At 45.0% G+C, this 19,969-nt stretch overlaps 1 protein-coding gene across 1 annotated transcript in view; it reads left to right on the top strand.

The window, feature by feature from the left end:
• LOC137095250 (WD repeat domain phosphoinositide-interacting protein 2) overlaps positions 1 to 19,969 on the top strand; it is a 56,831-nt gene that overhangs the window by 22,730 nt on the left and 14,132 nt on the right. Inside the window, exons 2-5 of the mRNA XM_067461708.1 lie at positions 8,687 to 8,769; positions 16,912 to 17,081; positions 17,541 to 17,637; positions 19,782 to 19,879. Coding sequence (XP_067317809.1) covers positions 8,687 to 8,769; positions 16,912 to 17,081; positions 17,541 to 17,637; positions 19,782 to 19,879 — 448 coding nt within the window. The remainder of the gene's footprint in view (positions 1 to 8,686; positions 8,770 to 16,911; positions 17,082 to 17,540; positions 17,638 to 19,781; positions 19,880 to 19,969) is intronic.

The following is a 19,969-nucleotide window of genomic DNA, read 5'->3' as shown; positions in this document are numbered from 1 at the left end:
TCAGTAAAATTTAACAAAAAATTAATAGATTAACATGCCAGGAAAAATGAAGCCAAGCCGGGAGAATCCATGTCACAAAATCCAAATTCCCTTTTCCTATTGCCACTGGCCTCTAATCAAACGCCTGGCCCCAGAGCCAGGTCTTCAGTTGTCTTCTAAAGGACAGGAGGGAGGTGGCCAACCTGATGTCCTTAGGGTGAGAGTTCAACAGACAGGGGCCACTGCCGAGAAGGCCCTGTCTCTCGTCCCCACCAAGCGCGCTTGCAACAGGTGGTGGGATCGAGAGCAGGACCTCTCCTGATGATCTTAAGCCTCGTGAAGGTTCATAGCAGGAGATACTTTTGGACAGGTAATCTTGGCCAGAACTGTTCAGGACTTTAAAGGTTAAAACCAGCACTTTGAATTGTGCCTGGAAGCTAATCGGAAGCCAGTGGAGCTGGTGCAACAGAGAAGTGGTACGCTCCCTGTACGTAGCTCCAGTTAACAACCTGGCCGCCGACTGCTGGACTAATTGGAGCTTCTGTGAAGTTTTCAAAGGCAGCCCCACGTAGAGAGCATTGCAGTAGTCTATTCAGGATGTAACCAGAGCGTGGACCACCGTGGCCAAGTCAGACTTCCCAAGGAACGGGCGCAACTGGCGCACAAGCTTTAATTGTGCAAAAACTCTCTTGGCCACCGCTGAGACCTGGGGTTCCAGGCTCGGCAATTTCATTGAGATTGGTCCTTGCTCTCCTCCCAAGAAGATAACGTCTTCTGATTTTGTGTCTGCAGTCATCTTTGCATCTAAAAATGCAAACCCTATCACTGCCTTCACATTTTCTCCCTCTATTTGCCCGTTATCATCCATCCGGTTGCCATCATCTTGGTTTCTTTGATATTTAACTGCAACCCAGCTTTTGCACTTTCTTCTTTTACCTTGGTAAGAAGGCTTCTCACCTCCTCCTTGCTTTCAGCCATCAAAGTAGGATCGTCTGCATATCTAAGGCTGTTAATGTTTCTTCCAGCAATTTTAACTTCAGCGTTTGCATTCATCAAGCCCCGCACATCACATGATGTGTTTTGCATCTAAGTTATTTATTTATTTATTGTGTCAGGAGCGAACAAAAACAGTTGTATTGCATTAAAAAAACAGGCGAACAAACAAAACACAAAATTTGCAGACTTGGTATTCCATTAAATGTCCTTTGACCAGTAGCTGGCCACTGAAGTGCCTCTGGTGTTGCTGCAAGAGGGTCCTCCATTGTGCATGTGGTGGGGCTCAGGTTGCATTGCAGTACGGGGTCTGTAGGTTGCTCTTCTCCACAGTCATATGTCGTGGATTCCACTTTGTAGCCCCATTTCTTAAGGTTGGCTCTGCATCTCGTGGTGTCAGAGCGCAGTCTGTTCAGCACCTTCCAAGTCCCCCAGTCCTCTGTGTGCCCAGGGGGGAGTCTCTCATTTGGTATGAGCCATTGGTTGAGGTTCTCGGTTTGAGCCTGCCACTTTTGGACTCTTGCTTGCTAAGGTGTTCCGGCGAGTGTCTCTGTAGATCTTAGAAAACCATTTCTAGATTTAAGTCGTTGACGTGCTGGCTGATATCCAAACAGGGGATGAGCTGGAGATGTCTCTGCCTTGGTCCTTTCACTATTGGTTGCTACTTCCCGACAGATGTCAGGTGGTGCAATACCAGCTAAACTGTGTAATTTCTCCGGCATCCAAGTTGAATCGGTTGGGTGAGAGTATACAATCTTGAATCAGTCTGTTGTTCTGTGGTCAGTTCTGAGTGTTGCTACGTGGTCACGGACACTGACATTACTTGGAGACACTGACATTAGTACCATAAAGTTCTTATTTAAGAGTCTCTGTAGGCAAACAAAAAGCCTTCAAGGGGACCGTCCCCTCAAGACCCTTGCCTTAATTCATGCAGGTTATAGAACAAGAATGCTTTGTTGTTGGACTACATTTCTCAGTGGTAATCAGCTAATTGTTATTGCCTGCCTTCAAGTCATTTCCGACATGTTGACCCTTTCATGTTGTTCCCTTGGCAGTATTTGTTCAGAGGGGGTTGTTCTTGCTTTTCTCAAAGTCTGAGAAAGATTGCGACTTGCCCAAAGTGGGATTCCATGACTGGACGGAGACTCAAAATCCCAGCGTCACAGTCCAATACTCAGACCTCTCCAGTGGCTCTCTTATCCTCACCATGAGGATGTGAGGGAGGCCCTCTCAGAGCTGGAGAAGGGAGAAAGTAGGCAGGCAGCAATCCCAATGACAACCAAGTAACAGTGGGTATATATGTTAGCTTTATAATATGTATGTATGTATGCGGAGGGCGGACGTAGGGAGGTGTATGTGGCAGCTTTGTGATTGGCTGCCACTTTCACAGCTCACTGTGACCAGCACGGGAGATGGACCTGGACCAAACTTGACACACATAACCTCCATGACCCCCTTTACGTCCTGGTGAGGTTTGGGGAGGATGGACGATGGGTTATGGGATTTGTAGTACTTTCTAACCCTTCGGTTCCCACAGACCACTGTGGCCCCCAACTAAGACCAAACTTGACACACCGAGCCCCCATGACCCACTCTACATCCTAATGTAGTTTGGAGGAGGGCGGATCATGGACGATGGGACTTGCAGTACCTTCACTCACATCTTGAGAGCAGTGTGACCCTCATTCAATGACCAATTAAGACCAAACTTTGCACACTGAGCCCCCATGACCCACTCTACTTCCTGGTATGATTTGGGGGAGGACCAAACTTGACACACAGAGCCCCCATGACCCACTCTATATCCTAATGTAGTTTGGAGGAGGGCGGACCATGGATGATGGGACTTGGAGTACCTTTACTCACTTCTTGAGAGCACTGTGACCGTTATCCAATGACCAATAAAGACCAAACTTGGCACACAGAGCTCCCGTGACCCAATCTACATCCTGCTACTTTTTGGAGGAGGACGGACCATGGATGATGGGACTTGCAGTACCCTCACTCACATCCTGAGACTACTGCGACCCTCATCCAATGACCAATAAAGACTAAACTTGGCACACAGAACCCCCATGACCTACTCTACATCCTGGTGCAGTTTGAAGTAGGGCAGACCATGGATGATGGGACTCACAGTACCTTCACTCACTTCCTGAGACCACTACAACCCACACCATTGACTGATCAAGATCGAACTTGGTACACAAAGTCCCCATGACCCACTCTACATCTTATTCTGGTTTGGAGGAGGATTGACCACGGATGATGGGATTTGCATATCGGAGTTATAGTTCACCTGTACCCCTAAATCCAGCTGACACTGGATCTAGACTAAACTTGGAGCACAGACAAACAATGCCTTTCTCTAATAACCCGGGCAGCGCCAGGTCCCCAAGCTAGTATATTGATAAAACTAAGCAGCTACCTAACTAGCCACTACACCATACAGTGAAATGAAAGCAAGCAAATAGACTAACCTAACACACGCCTACCTTAAACATATACATACTACATATACATCACTATTGGAACTCTTCTATGAACTTCAAAATTACTGTCTGTTCATTTTTATCCCTTATTCATCTACTCTCTTTAGTAGGTGAATAACCACACATTTAAAAATATTCACTCCTTTAGCACCTTTAATTTCCCAGATTCAACCATGGACATAGGACAAGGGAAGAAGACCAGATTTCCAGTAAATCCCCTTTACTTCCCAGCCTTCCTGCCTGTTTTCATTGTATTCCAGCCCCCAGGAAAGGTAGTATGGGCATTCCTGAGTTAAAAGAGCCTTCCTCTGGTTCATTCTAAGGCAGATTCGCGTGATTAGCCCATCCATCTGCTTGGGTTTGCCTTCCCTTTCCTCCATAAACCGATTGCTTTAATCCTTGTGTACTGAGCTGGATCCAAGCAGTTTGACTTCATCCCAGCGTGTGCACGAACCCTGCTGGATTTTACCTTTTTTTGTTGTTTTAACAGCTCCCTGAACACTATTGCTGTAGGCTGTATTTCAGAGGAAGGAACTGACAAAAACACCTCTGAGTCTTGCTTGGCTGAAAAAACCCAACGAAACAGTCATGGGGTTGTCTTAAATCGACAGAAAGTGCAGACACACAAACATAATTGCATTGCTAGGGGAACTGGAATTGCCCACCAGGACCACACACTCCTGCATTTTGTGACTTCTGTTATACATAGAGAGATGTACATGTGTGTGTGTGTGTGTATCATACACACACACACGCACACTGGCTGTACCCCCCATGTGTTGCTGTAGCCAACCTTCCCTCTCTCTTTCCTTTTCTTTCTTTGTCTCCTTCCTCCCCCCCCTTTTTCTTTCCCTTCTTCTTTCCCTTCTCCTTTCTCTCCTTCCTTCCTTCCTTCCTTCCTTCCTTCCTTCCTTCCTTCCTTCCTTCCTTCCTTCCTTTTCTCTTTGGTTCCATCCTTCCTTCTCTCTTTCCTTCCTTCCCTCCCTCCCTCCCTCTTTCTCTCCTTCTTTTCTTCCTTCCTTCTCTTTTTTCCTTCCCTCCTTCCTTCCTTCCTTCCTTCCTTCCTTCCTTCCTTCCTTCTCTACCTCTTTTCTGTGTACCCCCTTTTCCCTCCCTCATTCTCTCCTTCCTTCCTTCTCTACCTCTTTCTTTTCTTCCTTGCTTCTCTGCTTTTTTCCTTCATTCCCTCTTTCCTTTCCTCCTTCCGTCTTTCTCTCTTTCCTTCCCTCCTTCACTCCTTCCCTCCCTCCCTCCCTCCCTCCCTCTTTCCTTCTTTCCTTCCTTCCCTCTCTCTTTTCTTCCTTCTCTCTTTTTTCTTTTCTTTCCCTGTGGCTTCCTCTCACATATTTATACATGGCTATCATATCTCCTCTCAGCCTTCTCTTCTTCAGGCTAAACATGCCCAGCTCCCCAAGCCGCTCCTCATAGGGCTTGTTCTCCAGACCCTTGATCATTCTTTTCTGCGTACCTCATTTTCCCTCCCTCATTCTCTCCTTCCTTCCTTCTCTACCTCCTTCTTCCCTTCCTTGCTTCTATGCTTTTTTCCTTCATTCCCTTTTTCCTTTCCTCCTTCATTCTTTCCCTCCCTCCTTCTCTCCTTCCTTCCTTCCTTCCTGCCTTCCTCCTTTCTCTCCTTCATTCCTTCCCTCTCTAGACATAGGCTAGAAAAGAGTTGAGCTCAAAAGCAGCTCTTGAGAGAGGGGCATCTGCATCTGTATTATCATTTAGCTTTGGGGGGGGGGGAAGAGGTTAAATCCTCTCTGCTACTTTTTTTTTGGGGGGGGGATTATGGGGGATGGTCACTTGTTGGTCTGTTAAGGGTGTAGTGTCCAAATTTGGTGTCAATTCGTCCAGGGGTCTTTGAGTTATGTTAATCCCATAAACGAACATTACATTATACACACACATACACACGTGTATGTATGTCAAATAGAATTGAATTATTTCCCTAGCAGGCTGCATAAAAGACAACAATTCCCCCTTCTGCCTTGGGGATCCCTATCAGCCAATGGCTGGATTATCTCTAATCAGGATTACCGTCTCATAAAATCAGGATTACCCATTTCTCCTCTTTTTGCTAGACGAGTGTCACCATGCCAGGTTTGGGTCACTTGGTGTGGCTGCTGTTACAATGAACAGTGACTTGGAATAATGGGCAGCTGAAACCCCAGAAATCATCCCGAAACAGCATCAGGGCGGGTAGAAAGAAAGGGGGTTTGTACGAGGGTTGAATGAAAAGTAATGCCTCCACCTTCATAACTCCTTAACAGATGGCAGTACTGGTATGCAGTAGGTACTGGCTTGTTCAGTAGACTCTCCTCTACTCTTCCATTTTGGTGGGAAGCCTTAGCATTTAACAGTTGTGCGAAATCATCCCAAAACAGCATCAGGATGGTTAGAAAGAACGGCTTTGCATGAGGGTTGAATGAAAAGTAATCCCTCCACCTTCATAACTCCTCAACAGATGGCACTACTGGTATGCAGCAGGTACTGGCTTGTTCAGTAGACTCTCCTCTACTCTTCCATTTTGGTGGGAAGCCTTAGCATTGAACAGTTGTGTTGTTAAAGTGCGAAATCATCCCAAAACAGCATCAGGATAGTTAGAAAGAAAGGCTTTGCATGAGGGTTGAATGAAAAGTAATCCCTCCACCTTCATAACTCCTCAACAGATGGCACTACTGGTATGCAGCAGGTACTGGCTTGTTCAGTAGACTCTCCTCTACTCTTCCATTTTGGTGGGAAGCCTTAGCATTGAACAGTTGTGTTGTTAAAGTGCGAAATCATCCCAAAACAGCATCAGGATGGGTAGAAAGAAAGGTTTTGCATGAGGGTTGAATGAAAAGTAATGCCTCCACCTTCATAACTCCTCAACAGATGGCAGTACTGGTATGCAGCAGGTACTGGCTTGTTCAGTAGACTCTCCTCTACAGTTCCATTTTGGTGGGAAGCCTTAGCATTGAACAGTTGTGTTGTTAAAGTGCGAAATCATCCCAAAACAGCATCAGGATGGGTAGAAAGAAAGGCTTTGTATGAGGGTTGAATGAAAAGTAATGCCTCCACCTTCATAACTCCTCAACAGATGGCAGTACTGGTATGCAGCAGGTACTGGCTTGTTCAGTAGACTCTCCTCTACAGTTCCATTTTGGCAGGAAGCCTTAGCATTGAACAGTTGTGTTGTTAAAGTGCGAAATCATCCCAAAACAGCATCAGGGTGGGTAGAAAGAAAGGCTTTGTATCTTTCAAGAGGAAATGAATTGTCAGCATCAGGATAGGTCGAAAGAAAGGCTTTATATCTTTCAAGAGAAAACAAATTCTGTGATTTCTGTTTGTTGTTGTGCGCCTTTTGTATTCCTGCTGGGATGCAGAGTGTTTTGTCTGGTTGATATCTCACTCTCTCAAGAGGAGGACATGCAAGGAAGCTGATCTTAGCAACAGTTTGGGAGAGGAAAACATTCAACTGATCCTTTTCCAGACTATCACGTTGCTTCAGCAGTGAAATCTGCAACTGAGTATGCAGCAGCTATCTAATAATTTGTTGTTTTACTTCCTACTCCTTGCATCATGTCCTTTAAGAAAAAGTAATGTTCATCTTTGGTTGTTCATATGGGAAGGAGAAGACAACTAGACTTTGGAGAGCCAGTGTGGTGTATTGGTTTAAGCCAGCCTTTCTCAACCTGGGGGTCGGGACCCTGTGGGGATCGTGAGGGGGTGTCAGAGGGGTCGCCAAAGACCATCAGAAAACACAGCATTTTCAGTTGTTCATGGGGGTTCTGTGTGGGAAGTTTGGCCCAATTCTATCGTTCGGGGGGTTCAGAATGCTCTTTGGTTGTAAATCATGAAAATGAACAAAATCTGGCTACCAGTATTAAAAAAACTCTAAAATCAGGACAGTAAATAAAGAGCAACACTCAAAAAACAGGGGAATTCCAGACAAGGAAAAATCAGGGACAGCTAATGCCTCCCAACAAAGCATTCCCCCCAGGCAGCAACAGCCAGGCTTTTAAGTTGCAAGGCCATTCAATGCTAATCATGTAAATAAATCCAGTAAACCCTGTGAATAAAGAATAGTGCTCCGAAAACAGGGGAATTCCAGACAGGGAACAGTCAGGGCCAGCTAACACCTCCCAACAAAGCATCCTCCCAGGCAGCAACAGCCAGGCTTTTAAGTTGCAAGGCCATTCAATGCTAATCATGTAAATAAATCCAGTAAACCCTGTGAATAAAGAATAGTGCTCAGAAAACAGGGGAATTCCAGACAGGGAGCAATCACGGCCAGCTAACACCTCCCAACAAAGCATCCTCCCAGGCGGCAACAGCTAGGCTTTGAATCTGCAAGGCCATTCAATGCTAATCATGTAAATAAATCCAGTAAACCCAGTGAATAAAGAATAGTGCTCAGAAAACAGGGGAAATCCAGACAGGGAACAATCAGGGCCAGCTAATGCTTCACAACAAAGGATCCCCCCAGGCAGCAACATCCAGGCTTTGAATCTGCAAGGCCATTCAATGCTAATCATGTAAATAAATCCAGTAAACCCAGTGAATAAAGAATAGTGCTCAGAAAACAGGGGAAATCCAGACAGGGAACAATCAGGGCCAGCTAATGCTTCACAACAAAGGGTTCCCCCAGGCAGCAACAGCCAGGCTTTGAATCTGCAAGGCCATTCAATGCTAATCATGTAAATAAATCCAGTAAACCCAGTGAATAAAGAATAGTGCTCAGAAAACAGGGGAAATCGAGACAGGGAACAATCAGGGCCAGCTAATGCTTCACAACAAAGGATTCCTTCAGGCAGCAACAGCCAGGCTTTGAATCTGCAAGGCCATTCAATTCTAATCAAGGTCGCCAATTGCAACATTCATACCTGTCTCAAGCAGACAAGAGTTCTTTCCCTCATCCTGGAAATCTCACTTGCCTAGTTTCCAACAGACCTCACAACCTCTGATGATGCCTGCCATAGGTGCAGGCAAAATGTCAGGAGAGAATGCTTCTGGAACATGCCCATGCAGCCTGGGAAATTCACAGCATCCCAGTGATTCTGGCCATGAAAGCCTTCAATAACACAATAGTTGGTAAGTTGCTTACAGTTTTGAGTGATGATCGAACAGGCCTTGGAGTTGTGATGTGCTTTTTCAAGGGGCTTTAGACACCATTGTGTTACATGTAATATGGGTGTTTGTTCAATTCCCACGTTTGCTTGACCTTGTATCTTGCTTTGCAGGTCCTTGGCTGTCGGCAGCAAATCGGGTTACAAGTTCTTCTCCCTCTCTTCTGTGGACAAACTGGAGCAGATCTATGAATGCAGTAAGTCTTCACCCGCCCACCTTCATTCTTTTGCAGGGTTGCCAGTAACATACAGTCCACCTGCGTATAACACAAGTTCGTATTGCATTAATTCAGTTATATGTGAAGCATGACATAGTCAGGGTGGACTACCTAGATGATACCTAGAAAGGACAACTTTGAAGTCATTTTCCCCCAAACTCCACCAGTGTTCACATTTGGGCATATTGAGTATCTGAGCCAAGTTTGGTCCAAATCCATCATTTTTTGAGACCACAGTGGTTTCTGGATGTAGGTGAACTACAACTCCAAAACCCAAGGTCAATGCTCACCAAACCCTTCCAGTATTTTCAGTTGGTCATGGGAGTCCTGTGTTCCAAGTTTGGTTCAATTCCATTGTTGGTGAAGTTCATAATGCTCTTTGATTGTTGGTGAACTATAAATCCCAGCAACTACAACTCCCAAATGTCGTCTACTTTCCCCAAACTCCACCAGTGTTCACATTTGGGCATATTGAGTATCTGTGCCAGATCCATCATTGTTTGAGTCCACAGTGCTCTCTGGATGTAAGTCAGTGTTTCTCAACCTGTGGGTCCCCAGGTGTTTTGGCCTACAACTCCCAGAAATCTTGGCCAGTTTACCAGCTGTTAGGATTTCTGGGAGTTGAAGGCCAAAACATCTGGGTACCCACAGGTTGAGAACCACTGATGTAGGTGAACTACAACTCCAAGGTCAATGCCCACCAAACCGTTCCAGTATTTTCTGTTAGTCACAGGAGTTCTGTGTGACAAGTATGGTTCAAAACCATCAATGGAGTTCAGAGTACTCTTTGATTGTAGGTGAACTATAAAGCCCAGCACCTACAACTCCCAAATGTCAAGGTCTGTTTTCCCCAAACTCCACGAGAATTCACATTTGGGCATATTGAGTACTCATGCCAAGTTTGGTCCTGATCCCTCATTGTTTGGGGTCCACGGTGCTCTCTGGATGTAGGTGAACTACAACTTCAAAATTCTAGATCAATGCTCAACAAACCCTTCCAGTATTTTCAATTGATCATGGGAGTTCTGTATACCAAGTTTGGTTCAAATCCATCGTTGATGGAGTTCAGAGTACTCTTTGATTGTAGGTGAACTATAAATCCCAGCAACTACAACTCCCAAATGTCAAGGTCTGTTTTCCCCAAACTCCACACCAGTGTTCCTATTTGGGCATATTGAGTATTCATGCCAAGTTTGGTCTAGATCCATCATTGTTTGAGTCCACAGTGCTCTCTGGATGTAGGTGAACTACAACTCCAAAATTCAAGGTCAATGATCACTATAAATCCCAGCAACTACAACTCCCAAATGACAAAATCAATCTCTCCCCAACCTCAGCAGTATTCAGATTTGGGCATATTGAGTATTTGTGCCAAATTTGGTCCAGTGAACGAAGATACATCCTGCATCTCTGATATTTACATTATGATTCACAACAGTAGCAAAATTACAGTTGTGAAGTAGCAACGTAAATAATGTTATGGTTGGGGGTCAGCACACCATGAGGAACTGCATTAAGGGGTCATGGCATTAGTAAGGTTGAGATACACTGGCCTAACGACTGTTAGGAATGGTGGGAGTTGGAATCCAAAACACCTCAAAGAAGTGTTTATTTCAGGTGGGAAAATTAAGATTCCCTATTACATATGAAAATCGTTATACGCAAAGAATCCTGGAGTGTATCTCTCAAGTAATAAGCGAATGCGAATCCTCACTACCTCTGAGGATGCTTGCCATAGATGCAGGTGAAACGTCAGGAGAGAATGCCTCTAGACCATGGCCATATAGCACGAAAAAACCTACAACAACCCAGTGATTCCGGCCATGAAAGCCTTCGACAATACAATAAGCGAATGGGCTGTGAATTGATTATTCCTGAGAGAAGCCCAGGCACTCTTCTTGTTGCTCGCTCTTGATGTAGTGATATTGATTGCCACACACTTTCTTCCATCTGCAGCGAAGTAGATAAAGGCAGAGACTCATTCCTTCGCCCTGGGTCCCACTCAGCTGCATTTCACATTTACATTGACTGTCTCATTAGTTCTTTAAAGCAAGCCGGGAAATGGGGAAAGGAGAAAGTGGCCTAAAATGGCAGCGGCTCATCCCTGCAAAGACCCGAGAGAAATGGTACTAGTAAACAACCAGGTTGGATGAGGAGTTCTGAGATTTAGGGCATAAGGTTTAGCTAGACTATGGATTTATTTATTTGTTTGTTTGTTTACAGTATTTATATTCCACCCTTCTCGCCCCGCAGGGGACTCAAGGCGGATTTCAGTGTACATGGCAAACATTCAATGCCATAGACACACAACACATATAGACAGATACACAGAGGCTATTTAACATTCCAGCTTCATGAGGGTATGCTCAAATTCCAGCCATCGGGAAACTGTCGCTTCACTGTCCACTGCTGACGCTGATAGAGTACTTCCTCATTCTTTCGCACTTTGCTGGAGATTTTTATGGTGTCATAAATTAGTTAAACTAGCCTCCCCGCATAGGAAGTACCTAAATTTCCTATTTCACAGACACAACTGTCTCTCGGGCTGCGAAGGTGGACAGCAAGCTAAACAAATGGTTGTGAGCTTACTCTGATCCATGCTGGTTTCAAACTGCGGTGTAGTAACAGTGAGGTTGCGGACCATATTTTAACTGGGTTGTTGTAGGTTTTTCGGGCTGTATGGCCATGTTCTAGAAGCATTCTCTCCTGACATTTCACCTGCATCTATGGCAGGCATCCTCAGAGGTTGTGAGGCCTCACCATCTCCGAGGATGCCTGCAGAGATTGCTTCTTGAACATGGCTATAAAGCCCAAAAAACCTACAACAACCCAGTGATTCCGGCCCGTTAAAGCCTTCGACAATACATATTTTAGTTCTTGGGACCACTGGTCCCAAGGCCTGTATGGCCATGTTCTAGAAGCATTCTCTCCTGACGTTTCACCTGCATCTATGGCAGGCATCCTCAGAGGTTGTGAGGCCTCACCATCTCCGAGGATGCCTGCAGAGAATGCTTCTTGAACATGGCCATAAAGCCCAAAAAACCTACAACAACCCAGTGATTCCGGCCCGTTAAAGCCTTCGACAATACATATTTTAGTTCTTGGGATCACTGGTGGTCCACAGACCACAAGTTGGGAACCACTGTGATAGACACACGAACACACCTTGACATAGATAGATAGATAGATAGATAGATAGATTCTTATTAACTAGCCATCCCCTGCCACGCGTTGCTGTGGCCCACATGGGGATTCTGTGTGAGAGGTTTGGCCCAATTCTATCGTTGGTGGGGTTCAGAATGCTCTGTGATTGTAGGTGAACTATAACTCCCAGCAACTACAACTCCCAAATGTCAAGATTCTATTTTCCCCAAACTCCACCAGTGTTCACATTTGGACATATTGAATATTCTTGTAGAGTTTGGTCCAGATCCATCACTGTTTGAGTCCACAGTGATCTCTGGAGGTAGGTGAACTACAACTCCAAAACCAAAGGACACTGCCCACCAAACCCTTCCAGTATTTTCTGTTGGTCATGGGAGAACTGTGTGCCAAGTTTGGCCCAATTCTATCATTGGTGGGGTTCAGAATGCTCTGTGATTGTAGGTGAACTATAACTCCCAGCAACTACAACTCCCAAATGTCAAGATTCTATTTTCCCCAAACTCCACCAGTGTTCACATTTGGACATATTGAATATTCTTGTAGAGTTTGGTCCAGATCCATCATTGTTTGAGTCCGTAGTGCTCTCTGGATGTAGGTGAACTACAACTCCAAAACCAAAGGACACTGCCCACCAAACCCTTCCAGTATTTTCTGTTGGTCATGGGAGAACTGTATGCCAAGTTTGGTTCAATTCCATCATTGGTGGGGTTCAGAATGCTCTTTGATTGTAGGTGAACTATAAATCCCAGCAACTACAACTCCCAAATGACCAAATCAATTTTTTTGAGTGAAGGACATACATCGGGGTGTTAGGTGTCTTGTGTCCAAATTTGGTGTCAATTCGTCCAGTGGTTTTTGAGTTCTGTTAATCCCACAAACGAGAGTGGGGTTGGGAATTGGCTGCTGTATCTTGCTTGATAAGAGCAAAAAAACCAAACCAAAACATAACAATATTCCGAATCCGAGCTGGTAAAGGTGTTTATTTCTTGGTTGTTTTCTTCCTTGACAAATATTGACTTTTGCACTGCTTGATACCTAAGAGTTATACTAATGGGTCTGGCCAGGAGCTCTCAGCGGCAACTTGAAATCTGTTTCTGGGCTTAGAAGCTTTTTATAAGCAGCGTTTGTATTTACAGCTCTCAAGACCTTGAGTAAGCAGAAAGCGGGGCCCCTTCCTGTTCTGTTGTCTTCTCCCACTTAGAAGCTTTGTAGTAGGAAATTATATTTACGGCCAACTCTCCTATGAAATGCCAATTGATCGAGCCACAGGGAAGAATGAATCTTTTGTCAATCCGTGGCGTAGCAAACCCTCTTCATTTCTGGCCAGTTCAGAATAGTCTATTGCATCAACCCAGGTTTCTCTCCCTTTAAATATAAGGTATAAGTATTCCTTGGTTGCCAAAATCTCTGCCAGAGAGGCACCTTTTTTTACAAAGGATGTTTGCGGCTTGCCTTCCTTGCTCGTTGTTTACCTGGAAGTCTTTTTAGGAGTAAAGGAGGGCTAGAGAAAAACAGGCTTTCATTGTGTCTGCAATAAACAAATATGGAGTTGGGAAAAGATCAGGTTGCTGTGAATTTGCCGGGCTGTATGGACATGCTCCAGAAGCATTCTCTCCTGACATTTTGCCCACATCTTTGTAATAGGAAATATGGAATATTGGAATATTGTGTCCAATTCTGGGCACCACAATTCAAGAGAGATATTGACAGGCTGGAATGTGTCCAGAGGAGGGCGACTAAAATGATCAAGGATCTGGAGAACAAGCCCTATGAGGAGCGGCTTGGGGAACTGGGCATGTTTAGCCTGAAGAAGAGAAGGCTGAGAGGGGATATGATAGCCATGTATAAATATGTGAGAGGAAGCCACAGGGAGGAGGGAGCAAGCTTGTTTTCTGCTTCCTTGGAGACTAGGACGCGGAACAATGGCTTCAAACTACAAGAGAGGAGATTCCATCTGAACATTAGGAAGAACTTCCTGACTGTGAGAGCCGTTCAGCAGTGGAACTCTCTGCCCCGGAGTGTGGTGGAGGCTCCTTCTTTGGAAGCTTTTAAGCAGAGGCTGGATGGCCATCTGTCAGGGGTGATTTGAATGCAATATTCCTGCTTCTTGGCAGAATGGGGGTGGACTGGATGGCCCATGAGGTCTCTTCCAACTCTTTGATTCTATGATTCTATGATCTATGACAGGCATCCTCAGAGGTTATGAGGTCTGTGGAATGATGCCCAGGGTGGGAGAAAGAATCATAGAATCATAGAATCAAAGAGTTGGAAGAGACCTCATGGGCCATCCAGTCCAACCCCATTCTGCCAAGAAGCAGGAATGTTGCATTCAAATCACCACTGACAGATGGCCATCCAGCCTCTGTTTAAAAGCTTCCAAAGAAGGAGCCTCCACCACACTCCGGGGCAGAGAGTTCCACTGCTGAACGGCTCTCACAGTCAGGAAGTTCTTCCTCATGTTCAGATGGAATTTCCTCTCTTGTAGAATTCTTGTCTGTTAGAGGCAAGTGTGAATGTTGCAGTTAGCTACCTTGATTAGTATTGAATGGCCTTGCAGCTTCAAATCCTGGCTGTTTGCTGCCTGTGAGAATTTATTTATTTTTTTTACTTCACTTATACCCCACCTTTCTCCCCCTCAGGGGACTTAAGGTTGTTTACAACTCCAGTACAATTCAATACCAGTAAAATCAACAGTAAAAACAATAACATACCCCACCATTAAAACAGTTTATAATTAATCAATAAACATATTAAAACAGTCTAAAAACATATAAAGAGCATCGTTCTGAGGGCGAGCCCGCCCAAGGCCCCTGCTTTCCAGCTGATCTGACCAGCTGCAGGGAGTTCCCCAGTTCCTGGATGCCCCATTGGGCCAACTCGCCAGACCTCAAATGATGATTGCCACCATTGATCACAATAGCTGGTCGGCTGGAAGGCCCCTGAGGACTCGCCAGCCACATGGAATCACAACAAATCTACATAATCCACTCAAGTTCCATTGTTTCTCTCTCGTCCCACCTCCCTCCCTCCTAATTCACCAGGGGGCCAAGGCGGCGGGAGCTCACCAAGCCTCCTCCCAGCTGTAGAGTGCCAGCCAATAATCCCTGAGCCGGCTGAGGGGTGGGGAGCGGGAAATTCAAATCTGACAGCTCTGTTTATGTATAAAAAAAGCTTTATTTTGTGTACAATGTATGCTTGCTCGTCGAATTATCACAGCTTTGCATCCTTTCCAGCTGGATCGCAATAAAAACAACTCGGTGGCGCTTCCTTCAACTTTGGTGAGATTCATTTGGGAACTTAGGGAAATATTTAACTTGCAGCTTCATCTTTCTTTTGCTCACCAAAGTAGTGGATCCTCCTTTGTGGGTGTGTAGGGTCTCTCCCTCCTGGGTGAAACCTTCCTAAATCCGTGCTCGACTTCAGTTCCATTCATCCAAGCTCCTTGTTCATAATCCATATTCAAACCGTGTCGAAGCCCGTAGTCACATATTCTTCAAATACTTGTGTCTAAGGCCATGTCTTTAAGTTCTTTCTAAAAACTAAAAGGCATGAGGCCTTCCTGATTTTACTGGGGATGGAGTTCCACAGCTGAGAGGCCACCACTGAGAAGGCTCTGTCTCTCGTCCCCACCAATCTTGTTTGCAAAGAGAGTGGAGCCTTCCTAGATGATCTTTTAGTAGGCTCATACGAGGAGATAGGTTCGTAGGGAAGTTGGATCAGAACCATTTAGGGCTTTATAGGCCAAGACCAGCACTTTAAATTGGGCTCAGTAGCAAATTGGCAGCCAGTAGAGCTGACACAACAGGGGAGTTGTGTGCTTTCTGTACCCCACACCTGTTAAAAATCTGGCTTCCGCCCATTGGATTAACTGAAACTTTTCGGGTGTCTTGAAAGGCAACACACGTAGAGAGTGTTGCAGTAGTCTATGAGAGACGTAGCAAGAGCATAGACCACCGTGGAATCATTTGTTGGGAGGTATTAGCTAGCCCTGATTGTTTCTTGTCTGGAATTCATCTGCTTTTTGAGTGTTGCTCTTTATTTATTGTCCTGATTTTAGAGGTTTTTTTTAATATTGGTAGCCAGATTTTGTTCATTTTCATGATTTCCTCTTTGTTGCAATTGTCTACATCAGTGGTTCTCAACCTTCCTAATACCATGACCCCTTAATACTGTCCCTCATGTTATGGTGACCCCCAACCATAGTATTGTTTTCGTTGCTATTTCATAACAGCCATTTTACTACTGTTATAAATCATAATGTAAATGTCTGATATGCAGGATGCATTTTCATTCACTGAACCAAACTGGGCACAAATACCCAATACACCCAAATGTGAATGCTAGTGGGGTTGGGGGATTTTGTAATTTGGGAGTTGTCGTTACTGGGATTTATAGTTCACTTATAATCAAAGAGCATTCTAAACTCCGCCAGCGATGGATTCAAACCAAACTTGGCTCCCATGACCAATGGAAAACACTGAAAGGGTTTGATGGGCATTGACCTTGAGTTTGGGAGTTGTAGTTCACCTATATCCAGAAAGCACTGTGGACTCATGCAAGGGTGGATCTAGACCAAACTTGGCACAAACACTCAATATGCCCAAATGTGAACACTGGTGTAGTCTGCGGAAAATAGATCTTGACATTTGGGAGTTGTAGTTGCTGGGATTTATAGTTCATTACAACCAAAGAACATTCTGAACTCCACCAACGATAGAATTAGCTCAAACTCCCCACATGGAATCCCCATGACCATTGGAAAATACTGTGTTTTCTTATGGTCTTTGGAGACCCCTCTGACACCCCCTCAGGGGTCCTGACCCCCAGGTTGAGAAACACTGGTCTACATGCTTGTGGATTTCAGTGGCGTTTCTGTGATGTCTGACATGCTGGTTGTGAGAGAGGGTTGTTTTTTCTGTACTATACCACTTGTTTCTTTCCTCCTTCCCCCTGCAGCGGACACGGAAGATGTGTGCATCGTGGAGAGGCTTTTTTCCAGTAGCTTGGTGGCCATTGTGAGCCTCAAAGCCCCCCGCAAGCTCAAAGTCTGCCACTTCAAGAAGGGAACGGAGATCTGCAACTACAGTTACTCCAACACAATCTTGGCAGTCAAACTAAACAGGCAGGTGAGCAAGCACGCTTTCCGGGTTGCTTTTGCGGGTCTTTTCCTTGCAACCATTTTGGCGACTGGTGGGAAGTGTAAGGAGCCACATCCAAGCAGGTGACCTTTTTAAACAACAGAAGATCCGTTTTCTGGACCAAATAACAGTTGATGGGACTGAATTCTCCTCAAATGATACAATTCTCATGTGGAGAAAGGTGGCAATATGCTTGACGTGTTCTCTAGGAATTTGCCAAATCCTCCAGCATTGCTCTATGGCAATTTATCATAAAATTTCCTAGCAAATTCCCAAAGAGAACATTTTTTTCTCCTGATGTGTGTAAATGAAATGATGGATATGGGTTCCCTGGAAACAAGGGTCTTTTTATACTTTGTGTTTCCATAAGGCAGTTCTGTAGCCTTATTGAATTTTGTCTGTGTTTTTTTCTTCTTTTGTTTACTTTGTCTTGTTTTCTTCCTCCAGAGATTAATAGTATGCTTAGAAGAGTCTCTGTACATCCACAACATACGGGATATGAAGGTGTTGCATACCATCAGGGAGACGCCCCCCAACCCTGCAGGTATTTATTTATTTACGACATTTATATGCTGTCCTTCTCACCCCGAAGGGGACTCAGGGCGGCTTTCTCTGTCTGTCTGTCTGTCTGTCTGTCTCTCTCTCTCTATATATATATATATATACATACACACATACATACATACATACATACAAACAATATATTATATTATTAGCATAGTACAATATCAGAATTATATATTGCTATATTGTACTATACAATTATTTTGTAATATTATTTGTAATATTACATGTATTTATTTGTCGGGTCAGGGCAACCAGTCCATTATATTACATTTCTAACAGAACAAAGCAAGCAAACAAACAGACAAAATACAAAATTTGTGAGTTTGGTAGCTGGTTAAATGTTCTTTGACCAGTATCTGGCCACTTGGAGTGCCTCTGGTGTTGCTGCAAGAAGGTCCTCCCTTGTGCATGTGGCAGGGCTCAGGGGGCATTGCAGCAGGTGGTCAGTAGTTTGCTTCTCTCCACATTCTCATGTTAAGGATTCCACTTTGTAGCCCCATTTCTGAAGGTTGGCTCTACATCTTGTGGTGCCAGAGCGCAGTCTGTTCAGCGCCTTCCAAGTCACCCAGTCCTCTGTGTGCCCAGGGGGGAGTCTCTCATTTGGTATCAGCCATTGGTTGAGGTTCTGGGTTTGAGCCTGCCACTTTTGGACTCTCGCTTGCTGAGGTGTTCCAGCGAGTGTCTCTGTAGATCTTAGAAAACTATGTCTAGATTTAAGTCGTTGACGTGCTGGCTGATGCCCAATCAGGGGATGAGCTGGAGATGTCTCTGCCTTGGTCCTTTCACTATTGGCTGCTACTTCCCGGCGGATGTCAGGTGGTGCAATACCGGCTAAGCAGTGTAATTTCTCCAGTGGTGTAGGGCGCAGACACCCCGTGATAATGCAGCATATCTCATTAAGAGCCACATCCACTGTTTTAGTGTGGTGAGATGTGTTCCACACTGGGCATGCATACTCAGCAGCAGAGTAGCACAGCGCAAGGGCACATGTCTTCACTGTGTCTGGTTGTGATCCCCAGGTTGTGCCAGTCAGCTTTCGTATGATATTGTTTCTAGCACCCACTTTTTGCTTGATGTTCAGGCAGTGCTTCTTGCAGGTAAGAGCACGGTCCAGGGTAACTCCCGGGTATTTGGGTGTGCTGCAATGTTCCAGTAGGATTCCTTCCCAGATGATCTTCAGAGCTCGGGATGCTTCTCTGTTCTTGAGATGAAAGGCACATGTCTGTGTTTTAGATGGGTTGGGGATCAGCTGGTTTTCCCTGTAATAGGCAGTAAGAGCACCTAGAGCTTCGAAAAGCTTCTGTTCAACCATCTCAAAGCTCCCTGCTTGAGCAGTAATGGCACAATCATCAGCATAGATGAAGCTCTCTGTCCCTTCTGGCAGTGGCTGGTCATTTGTGTAGATGTTGAACATGGATGGAGCAAGCACGCTCCCCTGAGGCAGGCCGTTCTTCTGTTTCCGCCATCTGCTTCTCTGGCCCTGGAACTCAACAAAAAAGCTCCTGTTTTGTAGCAGGTTTCCTATGAGGCCGTAGAATCAGCCGTCTACGAAGACGTTGCCCAGGGGACGCCCGGATGTCTTGCAATCCTGCGAGGAGGCTTCTCTCATGTCCCCCATATTACATGTAATATAAAATATATTATTATTATTATTATTATTATTATTATTATTATTATTAGCTGCTCCCTGCCAGGTGTTGCTGTGGCCCAGTCTGGTGATCTGGAAAATAAAGTAATGAGAAAGTGTTGGTTTCTAATATATGTAATTTCTTTTTGCGTGTGGTAAACAGTATTTCTTGTTGTTTCTTTGCCAGTGTTGATGTGGAGAGTGTCTGGTTTGCCTACTCTGGAACATGCATTATATCATTGTTTTTCTTTCTATATACTTGTCATATGCATATGTGTGTGTGTTTGTGAATCGTATATATCTGTCTATATCTATGCCTGGATGGCTCTTTGTCAGGAGGGCTTTGATTATGTTTTCTTGACTTGGTGAAGGGAGTTGGTCCAACCTGGGAGAGGGTCACAAAGACCACCAAAAACATAGCATTTTCTGTTGTTCATGGGGGTTCTGTGTGGGAAGTTTGGCCCAATTCCTTTCCTCTCCTTCCCCTTTCCTAGGTTTGTGTGCCCTGTCCATCAACAATGACAACTGCTACCTGGCCTACCCGGGAAGTGCAACAATCGGGGAGGTGCAGGTCTTTGACACCATCAACCTGGTGAGAGTCTGCAGCCTTTGCACAGGTGTTTCCCTCGCCCCCCCCCCCCTTTGGGTTTTGGCCACACTGAATGATGCCCTGTGTGCTTCG

This window comes from Anolis sagrei, chromosome Y, assembly GCF_037176765.1.
Source record: "Anolis sagrei isolate rAnoSag1 chromosome Y, rAnoSag1.mat, whole genome shotgun sequence".
In the NCBI taxonomy this organism is placed as follows: Eukaryota; Metazoa; Chordata; class Lepidosauria; order Squamata; family Dactyloidae; genus Anolis; species Anolis sagrei.
Note: the sequence above shows the minus strand (reverse complement) of the source record. Positions and strands in the feature narration are given on the sequence as shown.